Source organism: Salmo salar, chromosome ssa14 (assembly GCF_905237065.1).
Source record: "Salmo salar chromosome ssa14, Ssal_v3.1, whole genome shotgun sequence".
NCBI lineage: Eukaryota > Metazoa > Chordata > Actinopteri > Salmoniformes > Salmonidae > Salmo > Salmo salar.
The window spans coordinates 96,436,282-96,463,781 of NC_059455.1; the positions used below are offsets into that span (position 1 = coordinate 96,436,282).

The following is a 27,500-nucleotide window of genomic DNA, read 5'->3' on the forward strand; positions in this document are numbered from 1 at the left end:
TTTTACACAAACACCTGGTGCAAACACAGTAAGAATATTCTGAATGTGGTTAGATGTGGGAGTGTTGTGTTTCAGGACGATAAGGACCTGGTCCATGAGTTTGTGATGGCAGAGGGCCTTACCTGTCTCGTCAAGGTTGGAGCAGAGGCCGACCAGAACTACCAGCACTACATACTTGGAGGTATAGCGTCTAATCAAATCAAGCTTCATTTATAGACATGGAATGCAGCGCAATGTGCTTCACAGAAGAGGGAGGAGAATTTTGAATTTTTTTTTAACTATGAAAATTAAAGCTGAAATATTTACTACACAACAAAGATAAGATGACACAAAGTGAATGACTAGAAAGCACACTAAGGAAAAGACAAGCTAAAAATATGTGTTTTAACATCTCTTTTAAATATGTCCACAGTTTCGTCCCCCCTCGGGTTCTCAGGCTGCCTCTCCATGCATCTTGGTCCTAGGCTTTGGGATAGTTAAAAGGCCAGAGGACCTGAGGGACCTACTGGGTACATAACTTAAAAGCACGTCTGACATGTATTGAGGTGCACAATCGTGGATTGATTTAAAAACCAATAGAAGAATCTTAAAACGTATTCTAAAACTAACTGGCAGCCAGTGCAGGGACGTTAAAACCGGTGTAATGTGTTCTCTCCATCTGGTCTTGGTCAGTACCCATGGTGCAGCATTCTGTATGTTTTGCAGTTGACCAATGGCTTTCTTGGTTAGACCAGACAGGAGAGCGTTACAGTAGTCAAGCCTGCTTGTAATAAAAGCATGGATGAGTCTCTCTGTATCAGCCTGAGATAGAAACGGCCGCACCTTGGCCTGTTCCTAATGTGGTAAAAAGAACAAAAAAAAACTATTTTGGTGACATTCCTCTTGTGTGATTCAAAATGTAGTTAGCTGGGAGGAAGTTGTGAGCCATCCAAGTATTTAAATCACTAATCCAGTCTAATAATGTATCCTTGGAGCTAAAATCCTCTATTGACACAGAAATATAAAGTTGTGTATCATCTGCGTAGCAGTGCTGTGCTTTCTGATAACGCTGCCAAAGGGTAACATATATAAACTGAACAGTACTGGACCCAACATCAAGCCTTGTGGAACGCCACATGCAATATGTATTTTCTCTGAGTTACTATATGTTCACCAAGGGTGACAAATAACTCTTGACCGGTTAAATAGGTCCTAAACCAATTTAGAACTGGACCCGGAGAGTCTGTCCAGAAGGACATCATGGTCAACAGTGTTGAATGCAGCACTTAAATCCAAGAGTACAAGGACAGAGAGTTGTTTCGCATCTCTGTTGGCTCTAAGACAAATAACTCCTATCAGAGATATTATTTATTTCTATAACACATGTTGAGAAACGCTTGACGTTAGGTCTTTCTATAACACGTGTGAACAACCCCGGCGTGTATATGAAACTCTTGACATTAGGTCTTATTGAAACACATGTTGAGAAACGCTTGCCATTAGGTCTTTCTATAACACGCAAGCAGATGTGTTTATTCGGGTGGTGTGTTGAGAAATGAACAACATTGTAGACTAGAGGGACTAAATTCTAGTCTAGGGGGACTACATTCTAGAAGAACTACATTCTAGAGGGACTAGATTCTAGACTAGAGAGACTAGGAGACTAGATGCTAGACTAGAGAGACTAGATGCTAGACGCTAGACTAGATGCTAGACTAGATACTAGAGGGATGTTAACTTCTATTGTTCTCTCTCTCTCTCTCTCTCTCTCTCTCCCTCACACACACATTACACTCACACAAGATCCAAAAGAATAAAGACATTTCCAATGTCATATTATGTCTTTATACAGTGGTGTAATGCTGTGCAAATAGTTAAAGTACGAAAGGGAAAATAAATCAACATAAATGTAGGTTGTATTTACCTCTCTTCTCTCCATCTCTCTTAGCTCTGGGACAGATCATGCTGTATGTGGATGGAATGAATGGAGTCATCTGTCACATTGAGACCGTCCAGTGGCTCTACACTCTCATTGGCTCAAAAGTGAATCCAATCAAATTTTTATTCGTCACATGCGCCGAATGCAAGCTACAGCATCTGTTTTACTGTACAACTAAACCGAGTTGTTGTTATTTACACTCAGACTAAATACCAATATATAGGTTAGTTAAACACTCAGACTAAATACCAATATATAGGTTAGTTAAACAGACTAAATACCAATATATAGGTTAGTTAAACAGACTAAATACCAATATATAGGTTAGTTAAACAGACTAAATACCAATATATAGGTTAGTTAAACAGACTAAATACCAATATATAGGTTAGTTAAACAGACTAAATACCAATATATAGGTTAGTTAAACAGACTAAATACCAATATATAGGTTAGTTAAACAGACTAAATACCAATATATAGGTTAGTTAAACAGACTAAATACCAATATATAGGTTAGTTAAACAGACTAAATACCAATATATAGGTTAGTTAAACAGACTAAATACCAATATATAGGTTAGTTAAACACGACTAAATACCAATATATAGGTTAGTTAAACATCAGACTAAATACCAATATATAGGTTAGTTAAACACTAGACTAAATACCAATATATAGGTTAGTTAAACAGACTAAATACCAATATATAGGTTAGTTAAACAGACTAAATACCAATATATAGGTTAGTTAAACAGACTAAATACCAATATATAGGTTAGTTAAACACTCAGACTAAATACCAATATATAGGTTAGTTAAACACTCAGACTAAATACCAATATATAGGTTAGTTAAACAGACTAAATACCAATATATAGGTTAGTTAAACACTCAGACTAAATACCAATATATAGGTTAGTTAAACACTCAGACTAAATACCAATATATAGGTTAGTTAAACAGACTAAATACCAATATATAGGTTAGGTAAACACTCAGACTAAATACCAATATATAGGTTAGTTAAACACTCAGACTAAATACCAATATATAGGTTAGTTAAACAGACTAAATACCAATATATAGGTTAGTTAAACAGACTAAAAACCAATATATAGGTTAGTTAAACAGACTAAATACCAATATATAGGTTAGTTAAACAGACTAAATACCAATATATAGGTTAGTTAAACACTCAGACTAAATACCAATATATAGGTTAGTTAAACACTCAGACTAAATACCAATATTTAGGTTAGTTAAACAGACTAAATACCAATATATAGGTTAGTTAAACACTCAGACTAAATACCAATATATAGGTTAGTTAAACACTCAGACTAAATACCAATATATAGATTAGTTAAACAGACTAAATACCAATATATAGGTTAGTTAAACAGACTAAATACCAATATATAGGTTAGTTAAACACTCAGACTAAATACCAATATATAGGTTAGTTAAACACTCAGACTAAATACCAATATATAGGTTAGTTAAACACTCAGACTAAATACCAATATATAGGTTAGTTAAACACTCAGACTAAATACCAATATATAGGTTAGTTAAACACTCAGACTAAATACCAATATATAGGTTAGTTAAACAGACTAAATACCAATATATAGGTTAGTTAAACACTCAGACTAAATACCAATATAGAGGTTAGTTAAACACTCAGACGAAATACCAATATATAGGTTAGTTAAACACTCAGACTAAATACCAATATATAGGTTAGTTAAACACTCAGACTAAATACCAATATATAGGTTAGTTAAACACTCAGACTAAAAACCAATATATAGGTTAGTTAAACAGACTAAATACCAATATATAGGTTAGTTAAACACTCAGACTAAATACCAATATATAGGTTAGTTAAACACTCAGACTAAATACCAATATATAGATTAGTTAAACACTCAGACTAAATACCAATATATAGGTTAGTTAAACAGACTAAATACCAATATATAGGTTAGTTAAACTGACTAAATACCAATATATAGGTTAGTTAAACACTCAGACTAAATACCAATATATAGGTTAGTTAAACAGACTAAATACCAATATATAGGTTAGTTAAACACTCAGACTGAATACCAATATATAGGTTAGTTAAACAGACTAAATACCAATATATAGGTTAGTTAAACACTCAGACTAAATACCAATATATAGGTTAGTTAAACAGACTAAATACCAATATATAGGTTAGTTAAACACTCAGACTAAATACCAATATATAGGTTAGTTAAACACTCAGACTAAATACCAATATATAGGTTAGTTAAACACTCAGACTAAATACCAATATATAGGTTAGTTAAACAGACTAAATACCAATATATTAGTTAAACACTCAGACTAAATACCAATATAGAGGTTAGTTAAACACTCAGACGAAATACCAATATATAGGTTAGTTAAACACTCAGACTAAATACCAATATATAGGTTAGTTAAACACTCAGACTAAATATCAATATATAGGTTAGTTAAACAGACTAAATACCAATGTATAGGTTAGTTAAACAGACTAAATACCAATATATAGGTTAGTTAAACACTCAGACTAAATACCAATATATAGGTTAGTTAAACAGACTAAATACCAATGTATAGGTTAGTTAAACAGACTAAATACCAATATATAGGTTAGTTAAACAGACTAAATACCAATATATAGGTTAGTTAAACACTCAGACTAAATACCAATATAGAGGTTAGTTAAACACTCAGACGAAATACCAATATATAGGTTAGTTAAACACTCAGACTAAATACCAATATATAGGTTAGTTAAACACTCAGACTAAATATCAATATATAGGTTAGTTAAACAGACTAAATACCAATGTATAGGTTAGTTAAACAGACTAAATACCAATATATAGGTTAGTTAAACACTCAGACTAAATACCAATATATAGGTTAGTTAAACAGACTAAATACCAATGTATAGGTTAGTTAAACAGACTAAATACCAATATATAGGTTAGTTAAACACTCAGACTAAATACCAATATATAGATTAGTTAAACAGACTAAATACCAATATATAGGTTAGTTAAACAGACTAAATACCAATATATAGGTTAGTTAAACAGACTAAATACCAATATATAGGTTAGTTAAACACTCAGACTAAATACCAATATATAGGTTAGTTAAACACTCAGACTAAATACCAATGTATAGGTTAGTTAAACAGACTAAATACCAATATATAGGTTAGTTAAACACTCAGACTAAATACCAATATATAGGTTAGTTAAACACTCAGACTAAATACCAATATATAGGTTAGTTAAACACTCAGACTAAATACCAATATATAGGTTAGTTAAACACTCAGACTAAATACCAATATATAGGTTAGTTAAACAGACTAAATACCAATATATAGGTTAGTTAAACAGACTAAATACCAATATATAGGTTAGTTAATCACTCTTTGGCCTTGTTGTTAGAGTGTCTGCCCTGATATAGTAAAAATGGGACCCGGTGCCTGTCTGCTTGGCACACAACATTAAGGAGGTTGAGTTCCTGCTATAGACGTGTCTGACTGACCCTGTCTGTGTCTCAGTTCCGTCCGGTGGTGAAGACAGCTCTGAAGTTGTTGCTGGTGTTTGTGGACTACTCAGAGTCCAACGCCCCTCTACTTATAGAGGCCATCACTACTGTAGACACCAAGAGAGGTACCGGTGGGTCGGTGGGTCGGTCGGCCTGTGTTGATCGAGTGATTGTTGAGTGTTTGATTGACTGATTGATTGATTGATTTATTGATTGATTGATTAATCAATCAGTTGGCTGGTTGGTCAATTGAAAGATGGACTGATATATTATTATTGACTAGTGGTGTTTCTCCAGGCTGTAAGCAGTGGTCTAATGCCATGGAGATGTTAGATGAGAAAGATGGAGTGGACACAGAGCTACTGGTTTACGTCATAACCCTCATCAACAAGGTACAACACGACAGACGTCTTGGTCTTGTGCCACGTTGTACAGTGCCTTCGGGAAAGTATTCACATAACTTGACTTTTTCCACATTTTGTTAAGATACAGCCTAATTCTAAAATGTATTAAATCGTTTTTTTCCCCCTCATCAATCTACACACAATACCCCATAATGAGAAAGCAAAAACTTTTTCCAAATATATATTTTTTAAACTATGGAAATATCACATTTACATAAGTATTCAGACTCTTTACTCAGTACTTTGTTGAAGTACCTTTGGCAGAGATTACAACCTTGAGTCTTCTTGGGTATGACACTAAAAGTTTGGCACACCTGTAATTTGGGGAGTTTTCCCATTCCTCTCTGCAGATCCTCTCAAGTTCTGTCAGGTAGGATGGGGAGTGTCGCTGCACAGATATTTTTGTTGTTGTTATTGTCTTGTTGGAAGGTGAACCTTCACCTCAGTCTGAGGTCCTGAGCGCTCTGGAGCAGATTTTCATCAAGGATCTCTCTGTACTTTGCTCCGTTCATCTTTCCCTCGATCCTGACTAGTCTCCCAGTCCCTGCCACTGAAAAACATCCCCACAGCATGATACTGCCACCAAAAGGCTTCACCATAAGGATGGTGCCAGGTTTCCTGCAGACGTGACATTTGGCAATTAGGCCAAACAGTTCAATGTTGGTTTCATCAGACCAGAGAATCTTGTTTATCATAGTCTGAGAGTCTTTAGGTGCCTTTTGGCAAACTCCAAGCTGGCTATCATGTGCCTTTTACTGAGGAGTGGTTTCGGTCTGGCCACTCTATCATGATGGCCTGATTGGTGGAGTGCTGCAGAGATGGTTGTCCTTCTGGAAGGTTCTCCCATCTCCACAGAGGAACTCTGACAGAGTGACCATCGGGTTCTTGGTCACCTCCCTGTCCAAGGCCCTTCTCCCCTGATTGCTCAGTTTGGCAGGGCAGCCAGCTCTAGAAAGAGTCTTGGTGGTTTCAAACTTCTTCCATTTAAGAATGATGGAGGCTACTGTGTTCTTGTGGACCTTCGATGCTGTAGACATTTTTTGGTACCCTTCCCCAGATCTGTGCCTCGACACAATCCTGTCTCGGAGCTCTACAGACAATTCCTTTGACCTCATGGCTTGGTTTTTACTCTGACATGCGCTGTCAACTGTGGGACCTTATATAGACAGGTGTGTGCCTTTCCAAATCATGTCCAATCAATTGAATTTACCACAGGTGGACTCCAATCAAGTTGTAGAAACATCTCAAGGATGATCAATGGAAACCAGATGCACCTGAGCTCAATTTCGAGTTTCATGGCAAAGAGTCTTTGTTTTTTATTTTGTATAAATATGCAAAAATGTATGGTGTATTGTGATGTCATTATGGGGTATTGTGATGTCATTATGGGGTATTGTGCTGTCATTATGGGGTATTGTGATGTCATTATGGGGTATTGTGATGTCATTATGGGGTATTGTGATGTCATTATGGGGTATTGTGATGTCATTATGGGGTATTGTGATGTCATTATGGGGTATTGTGATGTCATTATGGGGTATTGTGTTTAGATTGCTGAGTATTTGTTTTTATTTAATCCATTTTAGAACAAGGCTGTATGTGACAAAATTTGGAAAATGTCAAGGGCTCTGAATACTTTCCGAAGGCACTGTAGATGATGATATTAAATATGTCGACACACAAATTCACATCTCTCCCATTCAATCTCCATCTCTCTGTCTCTCTCTCTCTCTCTCTCTTTTTTCTCTTACCCCCTCCCTCTCTCCCTCCGTCCCTCCCACTCTTGTCTCTTCGCTCTCTCTCTCTCTCTCTCTCTCTCTCTCTCTCTCTCTCTCTCTCTCTCTCTCTCTCTCTCTCTCTCTCCTTTCCTGTCCCTCCATCCCCTCTCCCTTCTTCCTCCCCCCGCACCATCCCTCCCTCCCTCCCTCCGTCTCCTACTCTCCCTCCCTCCCTCTCTCTCCTACTCTCCCTTCCTCACCTACTCTCCATCCTTCCTTCCTTACCTCTCTCTCTCTCTCTCTCTCTCTCTCTCTCTCTCTCTCTCTCTCTCTCTCTCTCTCTCTCTTTCCTGTCCCTCCATCCCCTCTCCCTTCTTCCTCCCCCGCACCATCCCTCCCTCCCTCCCTCCGTCTCCTACTCTCCCTCCCTCCCTCTCTCTCCTACTCTCCCTTCCTCACCTACTCTCCATCCTTCCTTCCTTACCTCCCTCGCCCCCTCTCCTACTCTCTCCCTCTCCTACCCTCCCTCCCTCCTTCCTTCCCTTCGTCTCCTACTCTCCCTCCCTCCCTCCATCCCTTGCCCCCCCTCCTACTCGCCCTCCATCCCTCCTTCCGCCCCTCACTTCTATCTCCCTCGCCCCCTCTCCTACCCTCCCCCCTTCCCTCCCTCCTTCCTTCCCTTTGTCTCCTACACTCCCTCCATCCCTTTCTCCTCCCCTTTCTCCTTCCCTCCTCTCAGACCCTGTCAGCGTTACCTGACCAGGACTCCTTCTATGACATGGTGGATGGGTTGGAGGACCAGGGGATGGAGGCTATAGCTAAGAGGTTCCTAGGGAGGAGAGGAACTGACCTGGACCTGATGGAACAACTCACTATCTACGAGGTGAGGCACCACACACACACACACACACACACACACACACACACACACACACACACACACACACACACACACACACACACACACACACACACACACACACAATACACACACATACACACACACAATAATACATACACACACACACACACAATAATACACACACACACACACACACAATACACACACACACACACACACACACACACACATGGATACACAATAGCACAGTTTTGGCCAATAATCCTGATTATGACAGACAACGTCCTCAACTAAGAAGAAGAGATAGGACCTTGATAAAGAAGACATTTTTTTAACTGACCACATTTGTCTCGTCCTCTAATCCTCTCCTTTCATCGCATGCTTGGTAATCAGCAGGTTTTGTCACATGCTTCATAACAAAAGGTGTGGACTATCAGTGGAAACGCTGACTGATGGGCCGTTCCCAACAATACAGAGAGAAACAACATTATAGACTAACAGTGAAATGCTGACTGATGGGCCGTTCCCAACAATACAGAGAGAAACAACATTATAGAGTAGTTAAACAGGTAATAATAGAAGTAATAATGAATACACAACGAGTAATGACAACATGGTTATATACAGGGATACCAGTACTGAGTAGTGATAACATGGTTATATACAGGGGTACCAGTACTGAGTAGTGATAACATGGTTATATACAGGGATACCAGTACTGAGTAATGACAACATGGTTATATACAGGGATACCAGTACTGAGTAATGATAACATGGTTATATACAGGGGTACCAGTACTGAGTAATGATAACATGGTTATATACAGGGATACCAGTACTGAGTAATGATAACATGGTTATATACAGGGGTACCAGTACTGAGTAATGATAACATGGTTATATACAGGGATACCAGTACTGAGTAATGATAACATGGTTATATACAGGGGTACCAGTACTGAGATAATGATAACATGGTTATATACAGGGGTACCAGTACTGAGTAATGATAACATGGTTATATACAGGGGTACCAGTACTGAGATAATGATCTAACATGGTTATATACAGGGGTACCAGTACTGAGATAATGATAACATGGTTATATACAGGGGTACCAGTACTGAGTAATGATAACATGGTTATACACAGGGGTACCAGTACTGAGATAATGATAACATGGTTATATACAGGGGTACCAGTACTGAGATAATGAGTAATGATAACATGGCTATATACAGGGGTACCAGTACTGAGATAATGAGTAATGCTAACATGGTTATATACAGGGGTACCAGTACTGATATAATGATAACATGGTTATATACAGGGGTACCAGTACTGAGTAATGATAACATAGTTATATACAGGGGTACCAGTACTGAGATAATGATAACATGGTTATATACAGGGGTACCAGTACTGATATAATGATAACATGGTTATATACAGGGGTACCAGTACTGAGTAGTGATAACATGGTTATATACAGGGGTACCAGTACTGAGTAATGATAACATGGTTATATACAGGGGTACCAGTACTGAGATAATGACAACATGGTTATATACAGGGATACCAGTACTGAGTAATGATAACATGGTTATATACAGGGGTACCAGTACTGAGATAATGAGTAATGCTAACATGGTTATATACAGGGGTACCAGTACTGATATAATGATAACATGGTTATATACAGGGGTACCAGTACTGAGTAATGATAACATAGTTATATACAGGGGTACCAGTACTGAGATAATGATAACATGGTTATATACAGGGGTACCAGTACTGATATAATGATAACATGGTTATATACAGGGGTACCAGTACTGAGTAGTGATAACATGGTTATATACAGGGGTACCAGTACTGAGTAATGATAACATGGTTATATACAGGGGTACCAGTACTGAGTAATGATAACATAGTTATATACAGGGGTACCAGTACTGATATAATGATAACATGGTTATATACAGGGGTACCAGTACTGAGTAGTGATAACATGGTTATATACAGGGGTACCAGTACTGAGATAATGAGTAATGATAACATGGTTATATACAGGGGTACCAGTACTGATATAATGATAACATGGTTATATACAGGGGTACCAGTACTGAGTAATGATAACATGGTTATATACAGGGGTACCAGTACTGAGTAATGATAACATGGTTATATACAGGGATACCAGTACTGAGTAATGATAACATGGTTATATACAGGGGTACCAGTACTGAGTAATGATAACATGGTTATATACAGGGGTACCAGTACTGAGTAATGACAACATGGTTATATACAGGGGTACCAGTACTGAGTAATGATAACATGGTTATATACAGGGGTACCAGTACTGAGTAATGATAACATGGTTATATACAGGGGTACCAGTACTGAGTAATGATAACATGGTTATATACAGGGGTACCAGTACTGAGTAATGATAACATGGTTATATACAGGGGTACCAGTACTGAGATAATGATAACATGGTTATATACAGGGGTACCAGTACACAGTAATGATAACATGGTTATATACAGGGGTACCAGTACTGAGTAATGATAACATGGTTATATACAGGGGTACCAGTACTGAGTAATGATAACATGGTTATATACAGGGGTACCAGTACTGAGTAATGATAACATGGTTATATACAGGGGTACCAGTACTGAGTAATGATAACATGGTTATATACAGGGGTACCAGTACTGAGTAATGATAACATGGTTATATACAGGGGTACCAGTACTGAGTAATGATAACATGGTTATATACAGGGGTACCAGTACTGAGTAATGATAACATGGTTATATACAGGGGTACCAGTACTGAGATAATGAGTAATGATAACATGGTTATATACAGGGGTACCAGTACTGAGTAGTGATAACATGGTTATATACAGGGGTACCAGTACTGAGTAGTGATAACATGGTTATATACAGGGGTACCAGTACTGAGTAATGACAACATGGTTATATACAGGGGTACCAGTACTGAGTAATGATAACATGGTTATATACAGGGGTACCAGTACTGAGTAATGATAACATGGTTATATACAGGGGTACCAGTACTGAGTAGTGATAACATGGTTATATACAGGGGTACCAGTACTGAGTAATGATAACATGGTTATATACAGGGGTACCAGTACTGAGTAATGATAACATGGTTATATACAGGGGTACCAGTACTGAGTAATGATAACATGGTTATATACAGGGGTACCAGTACTGAGTAATGATAACATGGTTATATACAGGGGTACCAGTACTGAGTTAATGATAACATGGTTATATACAGGGATACCAGTACTGATATAATGATAACATGGTTATATACAGGGGTACCAGTACTGAGTAATGATAACATGGTTATATACAGGGGTACCAGTACTGAGTAATGATAACATGGTTATATACAGGGGTACCAGTACTGAGTAATGATAACATGGTTATATACAGGGGTACCAGTACTGAGTAATGATAACATGGCTATATACAGGGGTACCAGTACTGAGATAATGAGTAATGATAACATGGTTATATACAGGGGTACCAGTACTGAGTAATGATAACATGGTTATATACAGGGGTACCAGTACTGAGTAGTGATAACATGGTTATATACAGGGGTACCAGTACTGAGTAATGATAACATGGTTATATACAGGGGTACCAGTACTGAGTCATGATAACATGGTTATATACAGGGGTACCAGTACTGAGTAATGATAACATGGTTATATACAGGGGTACCAGTACTGAGTAATGATAACATGGTTATATACAGGGGTACCAGTACTGAGTAATGATAACATGGTTATATACAGGGGTACCAGTACTGAGTAATGATAACATGGTTATATACAGGGGTACCAGTACTGAGTAATGATAACATGGTTATATACAGGGGTACCAGTACTGAGTAATGATAACATGGTTATATACAGGGGTACCAGTACTGAGTAATGATAACATGGTTATATGCAGGGGTACCAGTACTGAGTAATGATAACATGGTTATATACAGGGGTACCAGTACTGAGTAATGATAACATGGTTATATACAGGGGTACCAGTACTGAGTAATGATAACATGGTTATATACAGGGGTACCAGTACTGATATAATGATAACATGGTTATATACAGGGGTACCAGTACTGAGTAATGATAACATGGTTATATACAGGGGTACCAGTACTGAGTAATGATAACATGGTTATATACAGGGGTACCAGTACTGAGTAATGATAACATGGTTATATACAGGGGTACCAGTACTGAGTAATGATAACATGGTTATATACAGGGGTACCAGTACTGAGTAATGATAACATGGTTATATACAGGGGTACCAGTACTGAGATAATGATAACATGGTTATATACAGGGGTACCAGTACTGAGTAATGATAACATGGTTATATACAGGGATACCAGTACTGGGTAATGATAACATGGTTATATACAGGGGTACCAGTACTGAGTAATGATAACATGGCTATATACAGGGGTACCAGTACTGAGTAATGATAACATGGTTATATACAGGGGTACCAGTACTGAGTAATGATAACATGGTTATATACAGGGGTACCAGTACTGAGTAATGATAACATGGTTATATACAGGGGTACCAGTACTGAGTAATGATAACATGGTTATATACAGGGGTACCAGTACTGAGTAATGATAACATGGTTATATACAGGGGTACCAGTACTGAGTAATGATAACATGGTTATATACAGGGGTACCAGTACTGAGTAATGATAACATGGCTATATACAGGGGTACCAGTACTGAGTAATGATAACATGGTTATATACAGGGGTACCAGTACTGAGATAATGATAACATGGTTATATACAGGGGTACCAGTACTGAGTAATGATAACATGGTTATATACAGGGGTACCAGTACTGAGTAACGATAACATGGTTATATACAGGGGTACCAGTACTGAGATAATGAGTAATGATAACATGGTTATATACAGGGGTACCAGTACTGAGTAATGATAACATGGTTATATACAGGGGTACCAGTACTGAGTAATGATAACATGGTTATATACAGGGGTACCAGTACTGAGTAATGATAACATGGTTATATACAGGGGTACCAGTACTGATATAATGATAACATGGCTATCTACAGGGGTACCAGTACTGAGTAATGATAACATGGTTATATACAGGGGTACCAGTACTGAGTAGTGATAACATGGTTATATACAGGGGTACCAGTACTGAGTAATGATAACATGGTTATATACAGGGATACCAGTACTGAGTAATGATAACATGGTTATATACAGGGGTACCAGTACTGAGTAATGATAACATGGTTATATACAGGGGTACCAGTACTGAGATAATGATAACATGGTTATATACAGGGGTACCAGTACTGAGTAATGATAACATGGTTATATACAGGGGTACCAGTACTGAGTAATGATAACATGGTTATATACAGGGGTACCAGTACTGAGTAATGATAACATGGTTATATACAGGGGTACCAGTACTGAGTAATGATAACATGGTTATATACAGGGGTACCAGTACTGAGATAATGATAACATGGTTATATACAGGGGTACCAGTACTGAGTAATGATAACATGGTTATATACAGGGGTACCAGTACTGAGTAATGATAACATGGTTATATACAGGGGTACCAGTACTGAGTAATGATAACATGGTTATATACAGGGGTACCAATACTGAGTAATGATAACATGGTTATATACAGGGGTACCAGTACTGAGTAATGATAACATGGTTATATACAGGGGTACCAGTACTGATATAATGATAACATGGTTATATACAGGGGTACCAGTACTGAGTAATGATAACATGGTTATATACAGGGATACCAGTACTGAGTAATGATAACATGGTTATATACAGGGGTACCAGTACTGAGTAATGATAACATGGTTATATACAGGGGTACCAGTACTGAGTAATGATAACATGGTTATATACAGGGGTACCAGTACTGAGTAATGATAACATGGTTATATACAGGGGTACCAGTACTGATATAATGATAACATGGTTATATACAGGGATACCAGTACTGAGTAATGATAACATGGTTATATACAGGGGTACCAGTACTGAGTAGTGATAACATGGTTATATACAGGGGTACCAGTACTGAGTAATGATAACATGGTTATATACAGGGGTACCAGTACTGAGTTAATGATAACATGGTTATATACAGGGGTACCAGTACTGAGTTAATGAGTAATGATAACATGGTTATATACAGGGGTACCAGTACTGATATAATGATAACATGGTTATATACAGGGATACCAGTACTGAGTAATGATAACATGGTTATATACAGGGGTACCAGTACTGAGTAATGATAACATGGTTATATACAGGGGTACCATTACTGAGTAGTGATAACATGGTTATATACAGGGGTACCAGTACTGAGTAATGATAACATGGTTATATACAGGGGTACCAGTACTGAGTAATGATAACATGGTTATATACAGGGGTACCAGTACTGATATAATGATAACATGGTTATATACAGGGGTACCAGTACTGAGTAATGATAACATGGTTATATACAGGGGTACCAGTACTGAGTAATGATAACATGGTTATATACAGGGGTACCAGTACTGAGTAATGATAACATGGTTATATACAGGGGTACCAGTACTGAGATAATGAGTAATGATAACATGGTTATATACAGGGGTACCAGTACTGAGTAGTGATAACATGGTTATATACAGGGGTACCAGTACTGAGTAATGATAACATGGTTATATACAGGGGTACCAGTACTGAGTAATGATAACATGGTTATATACAGGGGTACCAGTACTGAGTTAATGATAACATGGTTATATACAGGGGTACCAGTACTGATATAATGATAACATGGTTATATACAGGGGTACCAGTACTGAGTAATGATAACATGGTTATATACAGGGGTACCAGTACTGAGTAATGATAACATGGTTATATACAGGGGTACCAGTACTGAGTAATGATAACATGGTTATATACAGGGTACCAGTACTGAGTAATGATAACATGGTTATATACAGGGGTACCAGTACTGAGATAATGAGTAATGATAACATGGTTATATACAGGCGTACCAGTACTGAGTAATGATAACATGGTTATATACAGGGGTACCAGTACTGAGTAATGATAACATGGTTATATACAGGGGTACCAGTACTGAGTAATGATAACATGGTTATATACAGGGGTACCAGTACTGAGTAATGATAACATGGTTATATACAGGGGTACCAATACTGAGTAATGATAACATGGTTATATACAGGCGTACTAGTACTGAGTAATGATAACATGGTTATATACAGGGGTACCAGTACTGAGTAATGATAACATGGTTATATACAGGGGTACCAGTACTGAGTAATGATAACATGGTTATATACAGGGGTACCAGTACTGAGTAATGATAACATGGTTATATACAGGGGTACCAGTACTGATATAATGATAACATGGTTATATACAGGGGTACCAGTACTGAGTAATGATAACATGGTTATATACAGGGGTACCAGTACTGAGTAATGATAACATGGTTATATACAGGGGTACCAGTACTGAGATAATGAGTAATGATAACTTGGTTTATAATGATAACATGGTTCACTCTTTCAGGCGACTCTACGTCATGAGGATGGTGATGATGACTCTCATCCTCCAACGGGGCTCTCTGGCCACAGGGACTGCCGCCGCGCCATTTTCGGGGACAAGAGGAGGAGCTTGGATAGGAGGCGGAGCCGCAGAGAATCCTTAGGACGGTCTGGGATCGCATCCCCCTGTAGCCCATCGCCTCAACGCTCTGGGTTCCAACCCTTCAAGGGAAGAGGAGGAGAGGACATGAGCAAGAGGTGAGAGAGAGAGAGGGGAAGATGATGGGATACTGGAGAGAAGGAGAGAGTGGAGAGAAGGGTATGTGAAGAGAGAGAGAAATAGAGTGGGGTGGAGGGCACAGGGGTGCAACCCTTCCATAGATGGAGGGCAGATGATATGAGAGAGTTGGAAGGAGTTGCTGTAATATTTAATAATTGAGCGGTATGTTTTGATACACATTAAGAATGCTGTATTAAACCTGTTGACTGCATCGGACCAATGGTGTTACTCCAGAGTAGAGGTGGGTCAAGTAATCGGACAAAGCCGTATCGTAAAACAGATATGGGACATTTTCCGGATACTATTATGATCCTTGAGTCAGTCACAGTTTCTAAACCATCCTGTACTGTCTTTAAGTGAGTCACAGATTCTAAACCATCCTGTACTGTCTTTGAGTCAGTCACAGATTCTAAACCATCCTGTACTGTCTTTGAGTCAGTCACAGTTTCTAAACCATCCTGTACTGTCTATGAGTCAGTCACAGATTCTAAACCATCCTGTACTGTCTATGAGTCAGTCACAGATTCTAAACCATCCTGTAGTGTCTTTAAGTCAGTCACAGTTTCTAAACCATCCTGTACTGTCTGAGTCAGTCACAGTTTCTAAACCATCCTGTACTGTCTTTGAGTCAGTCACAGTTTCTAAACCATCCTGTACTGTCTATGAGTCAGTCACAGTTTCTAAACCATCCTGTACTGTCTTTAAGTCAGTCACAGTTTCTAAACCATCCTGTACTGTCTTTGAGTCAGTCAGTCACAGTTTCTAAACCATCCTGTACTGTCTTTGAGTCAGTCACAGTTTCTAAACCATCCTGTACTGTCTATGAGTCAGTCACAGTTTCTAAACCATCCTGTACTGTCTGAGTCAGTCACAGTTTCTAAACCATCCTGTACTGTCTATGAGTCAGTCACAGTTTCTAAACCATCCTGTACTGTCTATGAGTCAGTCACAGTTTCTAAACCATCCTGTACTGTCTTTGAGTCAGTCACAGTTTTTAAACCATCCTGTACTGTCTATGAGTCAGTCACAGTTTCTAAACCATCCTGTACTGTCTATGAGTCAGTCACAGTTTCTAAACCATCCTGTACTGTCTTTAAGTCAGTCACAGTTTCTAAACCATCCTGTACTGTCTATGAGTCAGTCACAGTTTCTAAACCATCCTGTACTGTCTTTAGGTCAGTCACAGTTTCTAAACCATCCTGTATTGTCTTTGAGTCAGTCACAGTTTCTAAGCCATCCTGTACTGTCTTTCAGTAAGTCATGTGCAACGTTTTACACGGCCTAAATAACTCAACTGGCTAGCTCGGCCTGTCTGTAAAGAGACGGACGGGCAGTACGTTGATCCTGCTGCTCTGATTGGATAGAGTGAAGCTGTATGTTTCTGTCCACTCGCTTCAGAATTTCAACCGGTTTACTTTTCCTCGCATGTTTTCATTCTGATCAGATTGGGTGTTGGCCTGGTGGGTGCTGATCAGATTTAGATTGCTGCCTCTTGCTACTATGATAAATCACGTGGCAAGGACGTTTGTGCTATCAATGTGTGTAATATCTAACAAGTGGAGCACGGGTAGGGAACCAAGATAAAACGCTGATGCTCATTCTGACTGAGTGACAGAAAACTTGGCTGCTTGCTGCAAGTTCAGAGCACACAGACACACCACCGCGCACACAGACACACCACCGCGCACACAGACACACCACCGTGCACACAGACACACCACCGTGCACACAGACACACCACCGTGCACACAGACGCACCACCGCGCACACAGACACACCACCGTGCACACAGACACACCACCGTGCACACAGACACACCACCGTGCACACAGACACACCACCGTGCACACAGACACACCACCGTGCGTTGCTCCTAATCTGCAGGGTTTTTTTGTTGCAGTGAGAAAGTGCCGGAAGGTATTTTTCTAACATCTATGTAGGCATATCCGTTTCTTCATTCGATCCAACTATCAACTGTCAACACTCCCACCAGGCCAACACCCCCACCAGGCCAACACCCCCACCAGGCCAACACCCACCAGGCCAACACCCACCAGGCCAACACCCACCAGGCCAACACCCCCACCAGGCCAACACCCCCACCAGGCCAACACCCACCAGGCCAACACCCACCAGGCCAACACCCACCAGGCCAACACCCCCACCAGGCCAACACCCACCAGGCCAACACCCCCACCAGGCCAACACCCCCACCAGGCCAACACCCCCACCAGGCCAACACCCCCACCAGGCCAACACCCCCACCAGGCCAACACCCACCAGGCCAACACCCGCACCAGGCCAACACCCCCACCAGGCCAACACCCCCACCAGGCCAACACCCCCACCAGGCCAACACCCACACCAGGCCAACACCCCCACCAGGCCAACACCCCCACCAGGCCAACACCCCCACCAGGCCAACACCCCCACCAGGCCAACACCCCCACCAGGCCAAAACCCCCACCAGGCCAACACCCCCACCCCCACCAGGCCAACACCCCCACCAGGCCAACACCCCCCACCAGGCCAACACCCCCACCAGGCCAACACCCACACCAGGCCAACACCCACCAGGCCAACACCCGCACCAGGACAACACCCGCACCAGGACAACACCCGCACCAGGCCAACACCCACCAGGCCAACACCCACCAGGCCAACATCCACCAGGCCAACAATCCCACCAGGCCAACACTCCCACCAGGCCAACACTCCCACCAGGCCAACACTCCCACCAGGCCAACACCCGCACCAGGCCAACACCCGCACCAGGCCAACACCCGCACCAGGCCAACACCCGCACCAGGCCAACACCCGCACCAGGCCAACACCCGCACCAGGCCAACACTCCCACCAGGCCAACACTCCCACCAGGCCAACACTCCCACCAGGCCAACACCCGCACCAGGCCAACACCCGCACCAGGCCAACACCCGCACCAGGCCAACACCCGCACCAGGCCAACACCCGCACCAGGCCAACACTCCCACCAGGCCAACACTCCCACCAGGCCAACACCCACCACCTTTCATACTCGGAGACGCTTTATGAATACAGCCCCCCCAGCCCCGCCAAGTGTTACAGATCTCTGATCAATGATGTCATAGATGGCGTAGTTTCTCTGTTGTCTATCTTGGTGTTTAATTATGTCTGTAATTGTGTTATTTCTCTTGGTGTAGTTTTGAGTCTTTTCTGTCCTCTCTTTTTCTCTTTCTTCACCCTTTGTTTCCCTATCTGTCCTGTCGGTCCTGTTGGTCCTGTCGGTCCTGTCGGTCCTGTCTGTTTTTCATCTTTGCATGATTGACATATCTCTTCATCCCTCCCTCCTCTCCCTCATTACATAAATCTCTCCATCCCTCCCTCCATCTTCGTTCCCTCGCCTCCACAGAGAGGAGAAGTATGAGGAAGAGGAGGAGGAGGAGGAGGAGGAACTTGAAGCTCCAATCACAGAGTCTGATTCTGATGGGATGGAGGGGCCTGAGAGAGGAACTATTAGTGAGGCAATACCCAGGTATAATAGGACTATCATCCGGTACTGTATATACACAGAACATTCTCCGGGTGTTACATTTAACACTGGTCCAGTGTCTATATGGGTCCACACTTTTCAGTGTTAAATTAACACACTGATTAGTGTAAAGCCTTATTTGCATATTTCCCAGAGTCCCTTGCCTTTCGAGTGAATTGTAGAGTTACCACCCGTGACTGTGTCTGTTAGGGACAGAGACATGGTTGTTACATTCATCCATTTCCAGTCCTGTGGCTTCACCAAGTGAGATCCTATGCAAATATGTTATAATTTAAAATAAAAAAATGTACCTCAACATGTATTTCATAAGGCCTTATTTTGAGGACCTTGCTTTACCCTTATACAGTGGCCTGAAACAAATGGTTTACAGGCCACATCAGGGCAGCAAGTCACTTTATACTGGCTTGCAAAGTGATGTGTAAATCCTATTGGAATCCAGCCAGAGTTGGAGATATCAAACATTTGGAATTTTTATTCACCTGCAACCTGCATTCAGAATGACTGCTAGGTTGGGAAGACTAAGATATGAGACTACCTTTAAACATCTAAACCGGGACACCCACTTCAGTAACGGGTTCAATAAAACCAAGAAACCGATTGGATTAGTTTAGAAAACAAATATATATATTTGAGTAGCAAAATATGAATTATTCAAGTAAAGTTATTCACACCCCTTCACTTTTTCCACATTTTGTTGTGTTACAGCCTGAAGTTAAAATGAATTACATTTAGATTGGTTATCACTGGCCTACACACAATAACCCTATAATGTCAAACTGGAATTATGCTTTTCAAAATGGTGTACAAATTAATAAAAAATGTAAAGCTGAAATGTCTTGAGTCAATAAGTATTCAAACCCTTTGTTATGTCAATCCTAAATAAGTTCAATAGTAAAATGTTGCTTAAACAAGTCACATAATAGGTTGCATGGACTGTGTTGAACATGATTTTTTAATAGCTACATTATCTGAGGATGGATCAACAACAATGTAGTTGCTCCATAATAATAACCAAAATTACAGTGAAAAGGAAGTCTGTACAGAATATAAATATTCCAAAACATGCATCCTGTTTGCAACAAGGCACTAAATTAAAACTGCAAAAAATGTGTCAAAGAAATTAACTTTATGTCCTGAATACAAAGAATTATGTTTGGGGCAAATTCAATACAACACATCACTGAGTACAAGCATGTTGGTGACTGCATCATGTTATGGGTATGCTTGTCATCGGCAAGGGAGATTTTTTAGGATACAAAAATCCAAGAGGAAAGCCTGGTTCAGTCTGCTTTCCAACAGAGACTGGGAGACAAATTCACCTTTCAGCAGGACATTTGTTTTTAAAAATGATAACCTTTAAACAAAAGGCCAAATATACACTGGAATTGTTTATTAAGACAACAATGAATGTTCCTGAGTGGCCGAGTTGCAGTTTTAATTTAAAGTGGCTTGAAAATCTATGGAAAGACTTGAAAATGGCTGTCTAGCAATGATGAACAAACGACTTGACAGAGATTTAATAATAGTTTTTAAAACAATAATGTGCACATATTGTACAATCCAGGTGTGCAAAGCTCTTAGAGACTCACAGCTGTAATCGCTGCCAAAGATGATTCTAACATGTATTGACTCATGGGGTGTGATTCTAACATGTATTGACTCAGGGGGTGTGATTCTAACATGTATTGACTCATGGGGTGTGATTCCAACATGTATTGACTCATGGGGTGTGATTCTAACATGTATTGACTCATGGGGTGTGATTCTAACATGTATTGACTCATGGGGGTGTGATTCTAACATGTATTGACTCATGGGGGTGTGATTCTAACATGTATTGACTCATGGGGTGTGATTCTAACATGTATTGACTCAGGGGGTGTGATTCTAACATGTATTGACTCAGGGGGTGTGATTCTAACATGTATTGACTCAGGGGGTGTGATTCTAACATGTATTGACTCAGGGGGTGTGATTCTAACATGTATTGACTCATGGGGTGTGATTCTAACATGTATTGACTCAGGGGTGTGATTCTAACATGTATTGACTCATGGGGGTGTCATTCTAACATGTATTGACTCATGGGGTGTGATTCTAACATGTATTGATTCAGGGGATGTGATTCTAACATGTATTGACTCATGGGGGTGTGATTCTAACATGTATTGACTCAGGGGGTGGGATTCTAACATGTATTGATTCAGGGGATGTGATTCTAACATGTATTGACTCCTGGGGGTGTGATTCTAACATGTATTGTCTCATGGGGTGTGAATACTTATATTCATTTTATATTTCTTTATTTCATTTTCAATAGTTTGGCAAAAAATGATAAAAAACATGTTTTTACTTTGTTATTACGGTGTATTGTGTGTAGATGGGCGACAACACAACAGTGTGGAATACGTCAAAGGGTATGAAAACTTTCTGAAGGTACTGTACATGGAAAAACATACAGTGCATTCGGAAAGTATTCAGACCCCTTGACTTTTTCCACATTTTGTTACGTTGCAGCTTTATTCTGAAATGTATGAAATAGTTTTTTCCCCTCATCAATCTACTCACAATACCCCTTAATGACGAAGCAAAAAAACGTTTTTTAGAAAATTTTGCAAATGTATTAAAAATAAAAAACTTAAGTATGACATTTATATAAGTATTCAGACCCTTTACTCAGTAGTTTGTTGAAACACCTTCGGCAGCGATTACAGCCTCTGGTTTTCTTGGGTATGACGCTACAAGCTTGGTACACCTGTATTTGGGGAGTTTCTTCCATTCTTCTCTGCAAATCCTCTCAAGCTCTGTCAGGTTGGATGGGGAGCGTCGCTGCACAGATATTTTCAGGTCTCTCCAGAAATGTTCGATTGGGTTCAAGTCCAGGCTCTGGCTGGGTCACTCAAGAACATTGAGAGACTTGTCACGAAGCCACTTCTGCGCTGTCTTGGCTGTGTGTTTAGGGTCATTGTTTTGTTGGAAGGTGAACCTTCCCCCCAGTCTGTGGTCCTGAGCACCCTGGATCAGGTTTTCATCAAGGATCTCTCTGTACTTTGCTCCGTTTATCTTTCCCTAGATCCTGACTAGTCTCCCAGTCCCTGCTGCTGAAAAACATCCCCACAGCATGATGCTGCCACCACCATGCTTCAATCTTGGATTCATCAGACCAGAGAATCTTGTTTCTCATGGTCTGAGAGTCTTTTAGGTGCTTTTTGGCAAACTCCAAGCGGGCTGTCATGTACCTTTTACTGTGGAGTGGCTTCCTTCTGGCCACTCTACCATAAAGGCCTGATTAGTGGAGTGCTGAAGAGATGGTTGTCCTTCTGGAAGGTTCTCCCATCTCCACAGAGGAACTCTGGAGCTCTGTCAGAATGACCATCAGGTTCTTGGTCACCTCCCTGACCAAGGCCCTTCTCCCCCGATTGCTCAGTGTGGACGGGCGGCCAGCTCTAGGAAGAGTTTTTGTGGTCCCAAACTTTTTTCATGTAAGAATGATGGAGGCCACTGTGTTTTTGGGGACTTTCAATGCTACAGACATTTTTTTGGTACCCTTCCCCAGATCTGTGCCTCGACACAATTCTGTTTCAGAGCTCTAAGGTTTTGCTCTGACATGCACTGTCATCTGTGGCACATTATATAGACAGGTGTGTGCCTTTCCAAATCATGTCCAATCAATTGAATTTACCACAGGTGGACTCCAATGAAGTTGTAGAAACATCTCAAGGATGATCAATGGAAACCAGATGCACCTTAACTAATTTTCAAGCCTCATTGCAAAGGGTCTGAATACTTATGTAAATAAGGTATTTTTGTTTTTTATTTGTCGTAAATGTGCCAAAATTTCTAAAAACCTGTTTTTGCTTTGTCATTATGGGGTATTGTGATGTCATTATGGGGAATTGTGATGTCATTATGGGGTATTGTGATGTCATTATGGGGTATTGTGATGTCATTATGGGGTATTGTGTGTAGATTGATGAGGATTTTTGTGTTATTTAATCCAGTTTAGAATAAGGCTGTAACGTAACAAAATGTGGAAAAAGTAAAGGGGTTCTAAATACTTTCGGGAAACACTGTAGATTTTGAAACAAATAATTCTAAAAAAATCGACCTGCAATAGAGCATGCTGGGAAATATGATAATGACGGGCGTGGTTTTGATTCAACACTGGTTATTAACACCACCACTGGGGTTCTTTTACACCACTGAGTGTTCATTTAACTCTTACAGAGTTCATTTCACACCTAAATCAACACTAGACATGTAACAATGAAAAATCAACTCTGGTCATTTTGCTATGTAGGACAATACCTCACGCCTTTCACAATACGCACGCCGGAGGTTGCCCTTATAACCACAGGAATAGGATGAAATGACCATAGCCCCTAATTCAAACCTTATCTATCAATGGTAAGAGGCAATATTTACCTGTTCTGCACACCTCCTTTAGAGTGATAGATATGGTCAGACAACATCCCTCCTAACCTTCCTGAGGTGATGGGGTCAATGGGACTCATGAACTCCTAGATTTCCCTAAATGTTTTCTAGAGTGTCCTACAACAATTATCAACCGAGTATCACACTTGCCTGGTCTGTGCGACTTAAGAATGTGTTGGCCCGCTGAGATAAAGCCAAGGCATTAGATTAGGGAGCTACTGTATCTCGTGTTCAGTTCCCTCCTCTAACACCAAGCCATTAAAAAAATCCTAACCCATATTGATCCCAAATTCTACCTCTCCTTCTAACCTAAAGATCATCATTGTGCTGTGATTAACGCATTTTACACATCCTCCCCTCTCCTCCACCCACTCCTCTCCATCCATCCATCCTCCCCTCTCCTCCATCCTCCCCTCTCCTTCACCCTCTCCTCCATCCATCCTCCCCTCTCCTCCATCCATCCTCCCCTCTCCTCATCCATCCATCCATCCTCTCCTCCATCCATCCTCTCCTCTCCTCTGTCCACCCCTCTCCTCTGTCCACCCCTCTCTTCCCAGAAGATCTACACAGAACCAGTCAACAGCCGGTGTTCACAGAACCAACTCCATCAATTCCTCCAACTGCATCACTTTGAGAAAAGAGAAAGAAAAAAGAGAGAGAGAGCAGGAGGGAGAGAAAAGCTGCCTAACTCCTCCTCCTCCTCCTCCTCCTCCTCCTCTGCTGTCCTCCCCCACCTCCCCTCTAGCTGCTCCTCCTCCTCCTCCTCCTACTCCTCCTCTGCTGTCCTCCCCCACCTCCCCTCTAGCTGCTGCTCCTCTTCCTCCTCCTCTGCTGTCCTCCCCCACCTCCCCTCTAGCTGCTCCTCCTCCTCCTCCTCCTCCTCCTCCTCTGCTGTCCTCCCCCACCTCCCCTCTAGCTGCTCCTCCTCCCCCTCCGATCTCCTCCCCCACCTCCCCCTTGGCCCAGCCCTCTCAGCTGGCATCCCTCCTCGCTAGGCGTAAGTCCTCTGTCACCGTCCCTGCTACCAATGAAATCATCACGCGGGGTACCGTCCACCCCTCCCCTGAGCGCATGCCCTACCTCCCCCACTCCCCCTTCCATCTCTTCTCTTACGACTTTGACGAGGAACCGATGCCGCAGGCTACCAAACAGGAAGTGGACTCCAAGGCTACTGCTGCTGCCAGGTAAGAAGGCCCAATTTCTCAGAGATTCTTCCTCACTGATTGCCAGCTGTTTGAACTCTGTTACTTCCTGTTTCTCTGCCACTTTATGGAGTCCGTCACTGCCTTCAGTCTTCCTTCTGTCACTGCGTTTAGAAGCCTGTCACTGCATTTAGAAGCCTGTTACTGCGTTTAGAAGCCTGTCACTGCATTTAGAAGCCTGTTACTGCGTTTAGAAGCCTGTTACTGCGTTTAGAAGCATCACTACCTTCAGTCTTCCTTCTGTCACTGCGTTTAGAAGCCTGTCACTGCATTTAGAAGCCTGTCACTGCATTTAGAAGCTTGTCTCTGTGATTAGAAGCGTTTAGAAGCCTGTCACTGCGATTAGAAGCCTGTCACTGCGATTAGAAGCCTGTCACTGCGGTTAGAAGCCTGTCACTGCGATTAGAAGCCTGTCACTGCGTTTAGAGGCCTGCCCCTGCGTTTAGAAGCCTGCCAGTGCATTTAGAAGCCTGCCACTACTTTTAGAAGCCTGCCACTGCAATTAGAAGACTGTCACTGCGTTTAGAAGCCTCACTACCAACAGGCTCTTTAATTTGGCCTTACTTATGACACTTGTTTCTTCTCTTTCTGCTTTGCTGGGGCTTGACCCACACCTGCTGCTGTTGAATAGCTGATTATGGTGTTTGGAAGCTACAAACTATGTCTGGGACTTTGTTGTCCCATTTTGGTGGTTCATTATTTATTTTAGCTAACAGATACCTGTTCTTTCAGTTGCTATTAGCCTTGTTTGCTTTTCATCTACATGTCTTTGTACTACGGTATACTGTAGTTTATAATGCTATTATATAGGGGTCATGCTCGGTTCCTCTCACCTACTGCCGTTAGCTAAGAAGTTTAGCTAAAAATGCTATCAGGGAGTAGGATAATGCTACTAAGTCAAAAGGAATTGTTCTAGCTTCTCAATTCAGCTACTGCTATTAGCCACAGTAGACAGGACTCTTGTTAGTTTCAAACACATAATGGTATCTATCATGCTATTACTGCTACCTAAAAGGCTATAAGCTAGCTGTGGGACAAGCACATGTCTCAACTAGTTGCTAACGTTTCTAATGATCACCTATTACTGCTACCTAACAGGCTATAAGCTAGTAGGGGCTCATGCTAGTTTTCTGATCCTCGTCTGAGACCTGACCCTGGACCTGAGACCTGACCCTGGACCTGAGACCTGAGACCTGACCCTGGACCTGACCCAGGAACCGATCGGGACCGGGTCTAAAATTCTAACTTTTCTCTCAGGTCCAGGTCGGTTCTTGTTTGATTGTCTACAGCTGATAGACCCGAGTGGACCTGAATGGACCTGAGCACGGCTCTGCATAGCCTATAGAATATTTATTTTACACTAATGAGATGAATTTGACTTTCACTTGTTTGCTGGTCCTTTGAACTCCAGTTCTGTGGAGAAAGAGTGAGTGATACTGAGGGAGAACCAAAAATAACACAATACCCGTGTTCCTTTATAGACGAGGATCAGAAAACTAGCATGAGCCCCTACTAGCTTATAGCCTGTTAGGTAGCAGTAATAGGTGATCATTAGAAACGTTAGCAACTAGTTGAGACATGTGCTTGTCCCACAGCTAGCTTATAGCCTTTTAGGTAGCAGTAATAGCATGATAGATACCATTATGTGTTTGAAACTAACAAGAGTCCTGTCTACTGTGGCTAATAGCAGTAGCTGAATTGAGAAGCTAGAACAATTCCTTTTGACTTAGTAGCATTATCCTACCCCCTGATAGCATTTTGACGCTAAACTTCTTAGCTAACGGCAGTAGGTGAGAGGAACCGAGCATGACCCCTATATAATAGCATTATAAACTACAGTATACCGTAGTACAAAGACA

The 27,500-nt window shown here is 41.0% G+C and overlaps 1 protein-coding gene across 1 annotated transcript in view; it reads left to right on the forward strand.

Moving 5' to 3' along the window:
• LOC106589103 (FH1/FH2 domain-containing protein 3) overlaps window positions 1–27,500 on the forward strand; it is a 119,416-nt gene that overhangs the window by 44,337 nt on the left and 47,579 nt on the right. The window contains exons 5-13 of the mRNA XM_045693719.1: window positions 76–181; window positions 1,928–2,022; window positions 5,521–5,632; window positions 5,805–5,899; window positions 8,369–8,512; window positions 16,219–16,451; window positions 19,865–19,987; window positions 24,997–25,192; window positions 25,313–25,623. Of these exons, the coding sequence (XP_045549675.1) occupies window positions 76–181; window positions 1,928–2,022; window positions 5,521–5,632; window positions 5,805–5,899; window positions 8,369–8,512; window positions 16,219–16,451; window positions 19,865–19,987; window positions 24,997–25,192; window positions 25,313–25,623 (1,415 nt within the window). The remainder of the gene's footprint in view (window positions 1–75; window positions 182–1,927; window positions 2,023–5,520; window positions 5,633–5,804; window positions 5,900–8,368; window positions 8,513–16,218; window positions 16,452–19,864; window positions 19,988–24,996; window positions 25,193–25,312; window positions 25,624–27,500) is intronic.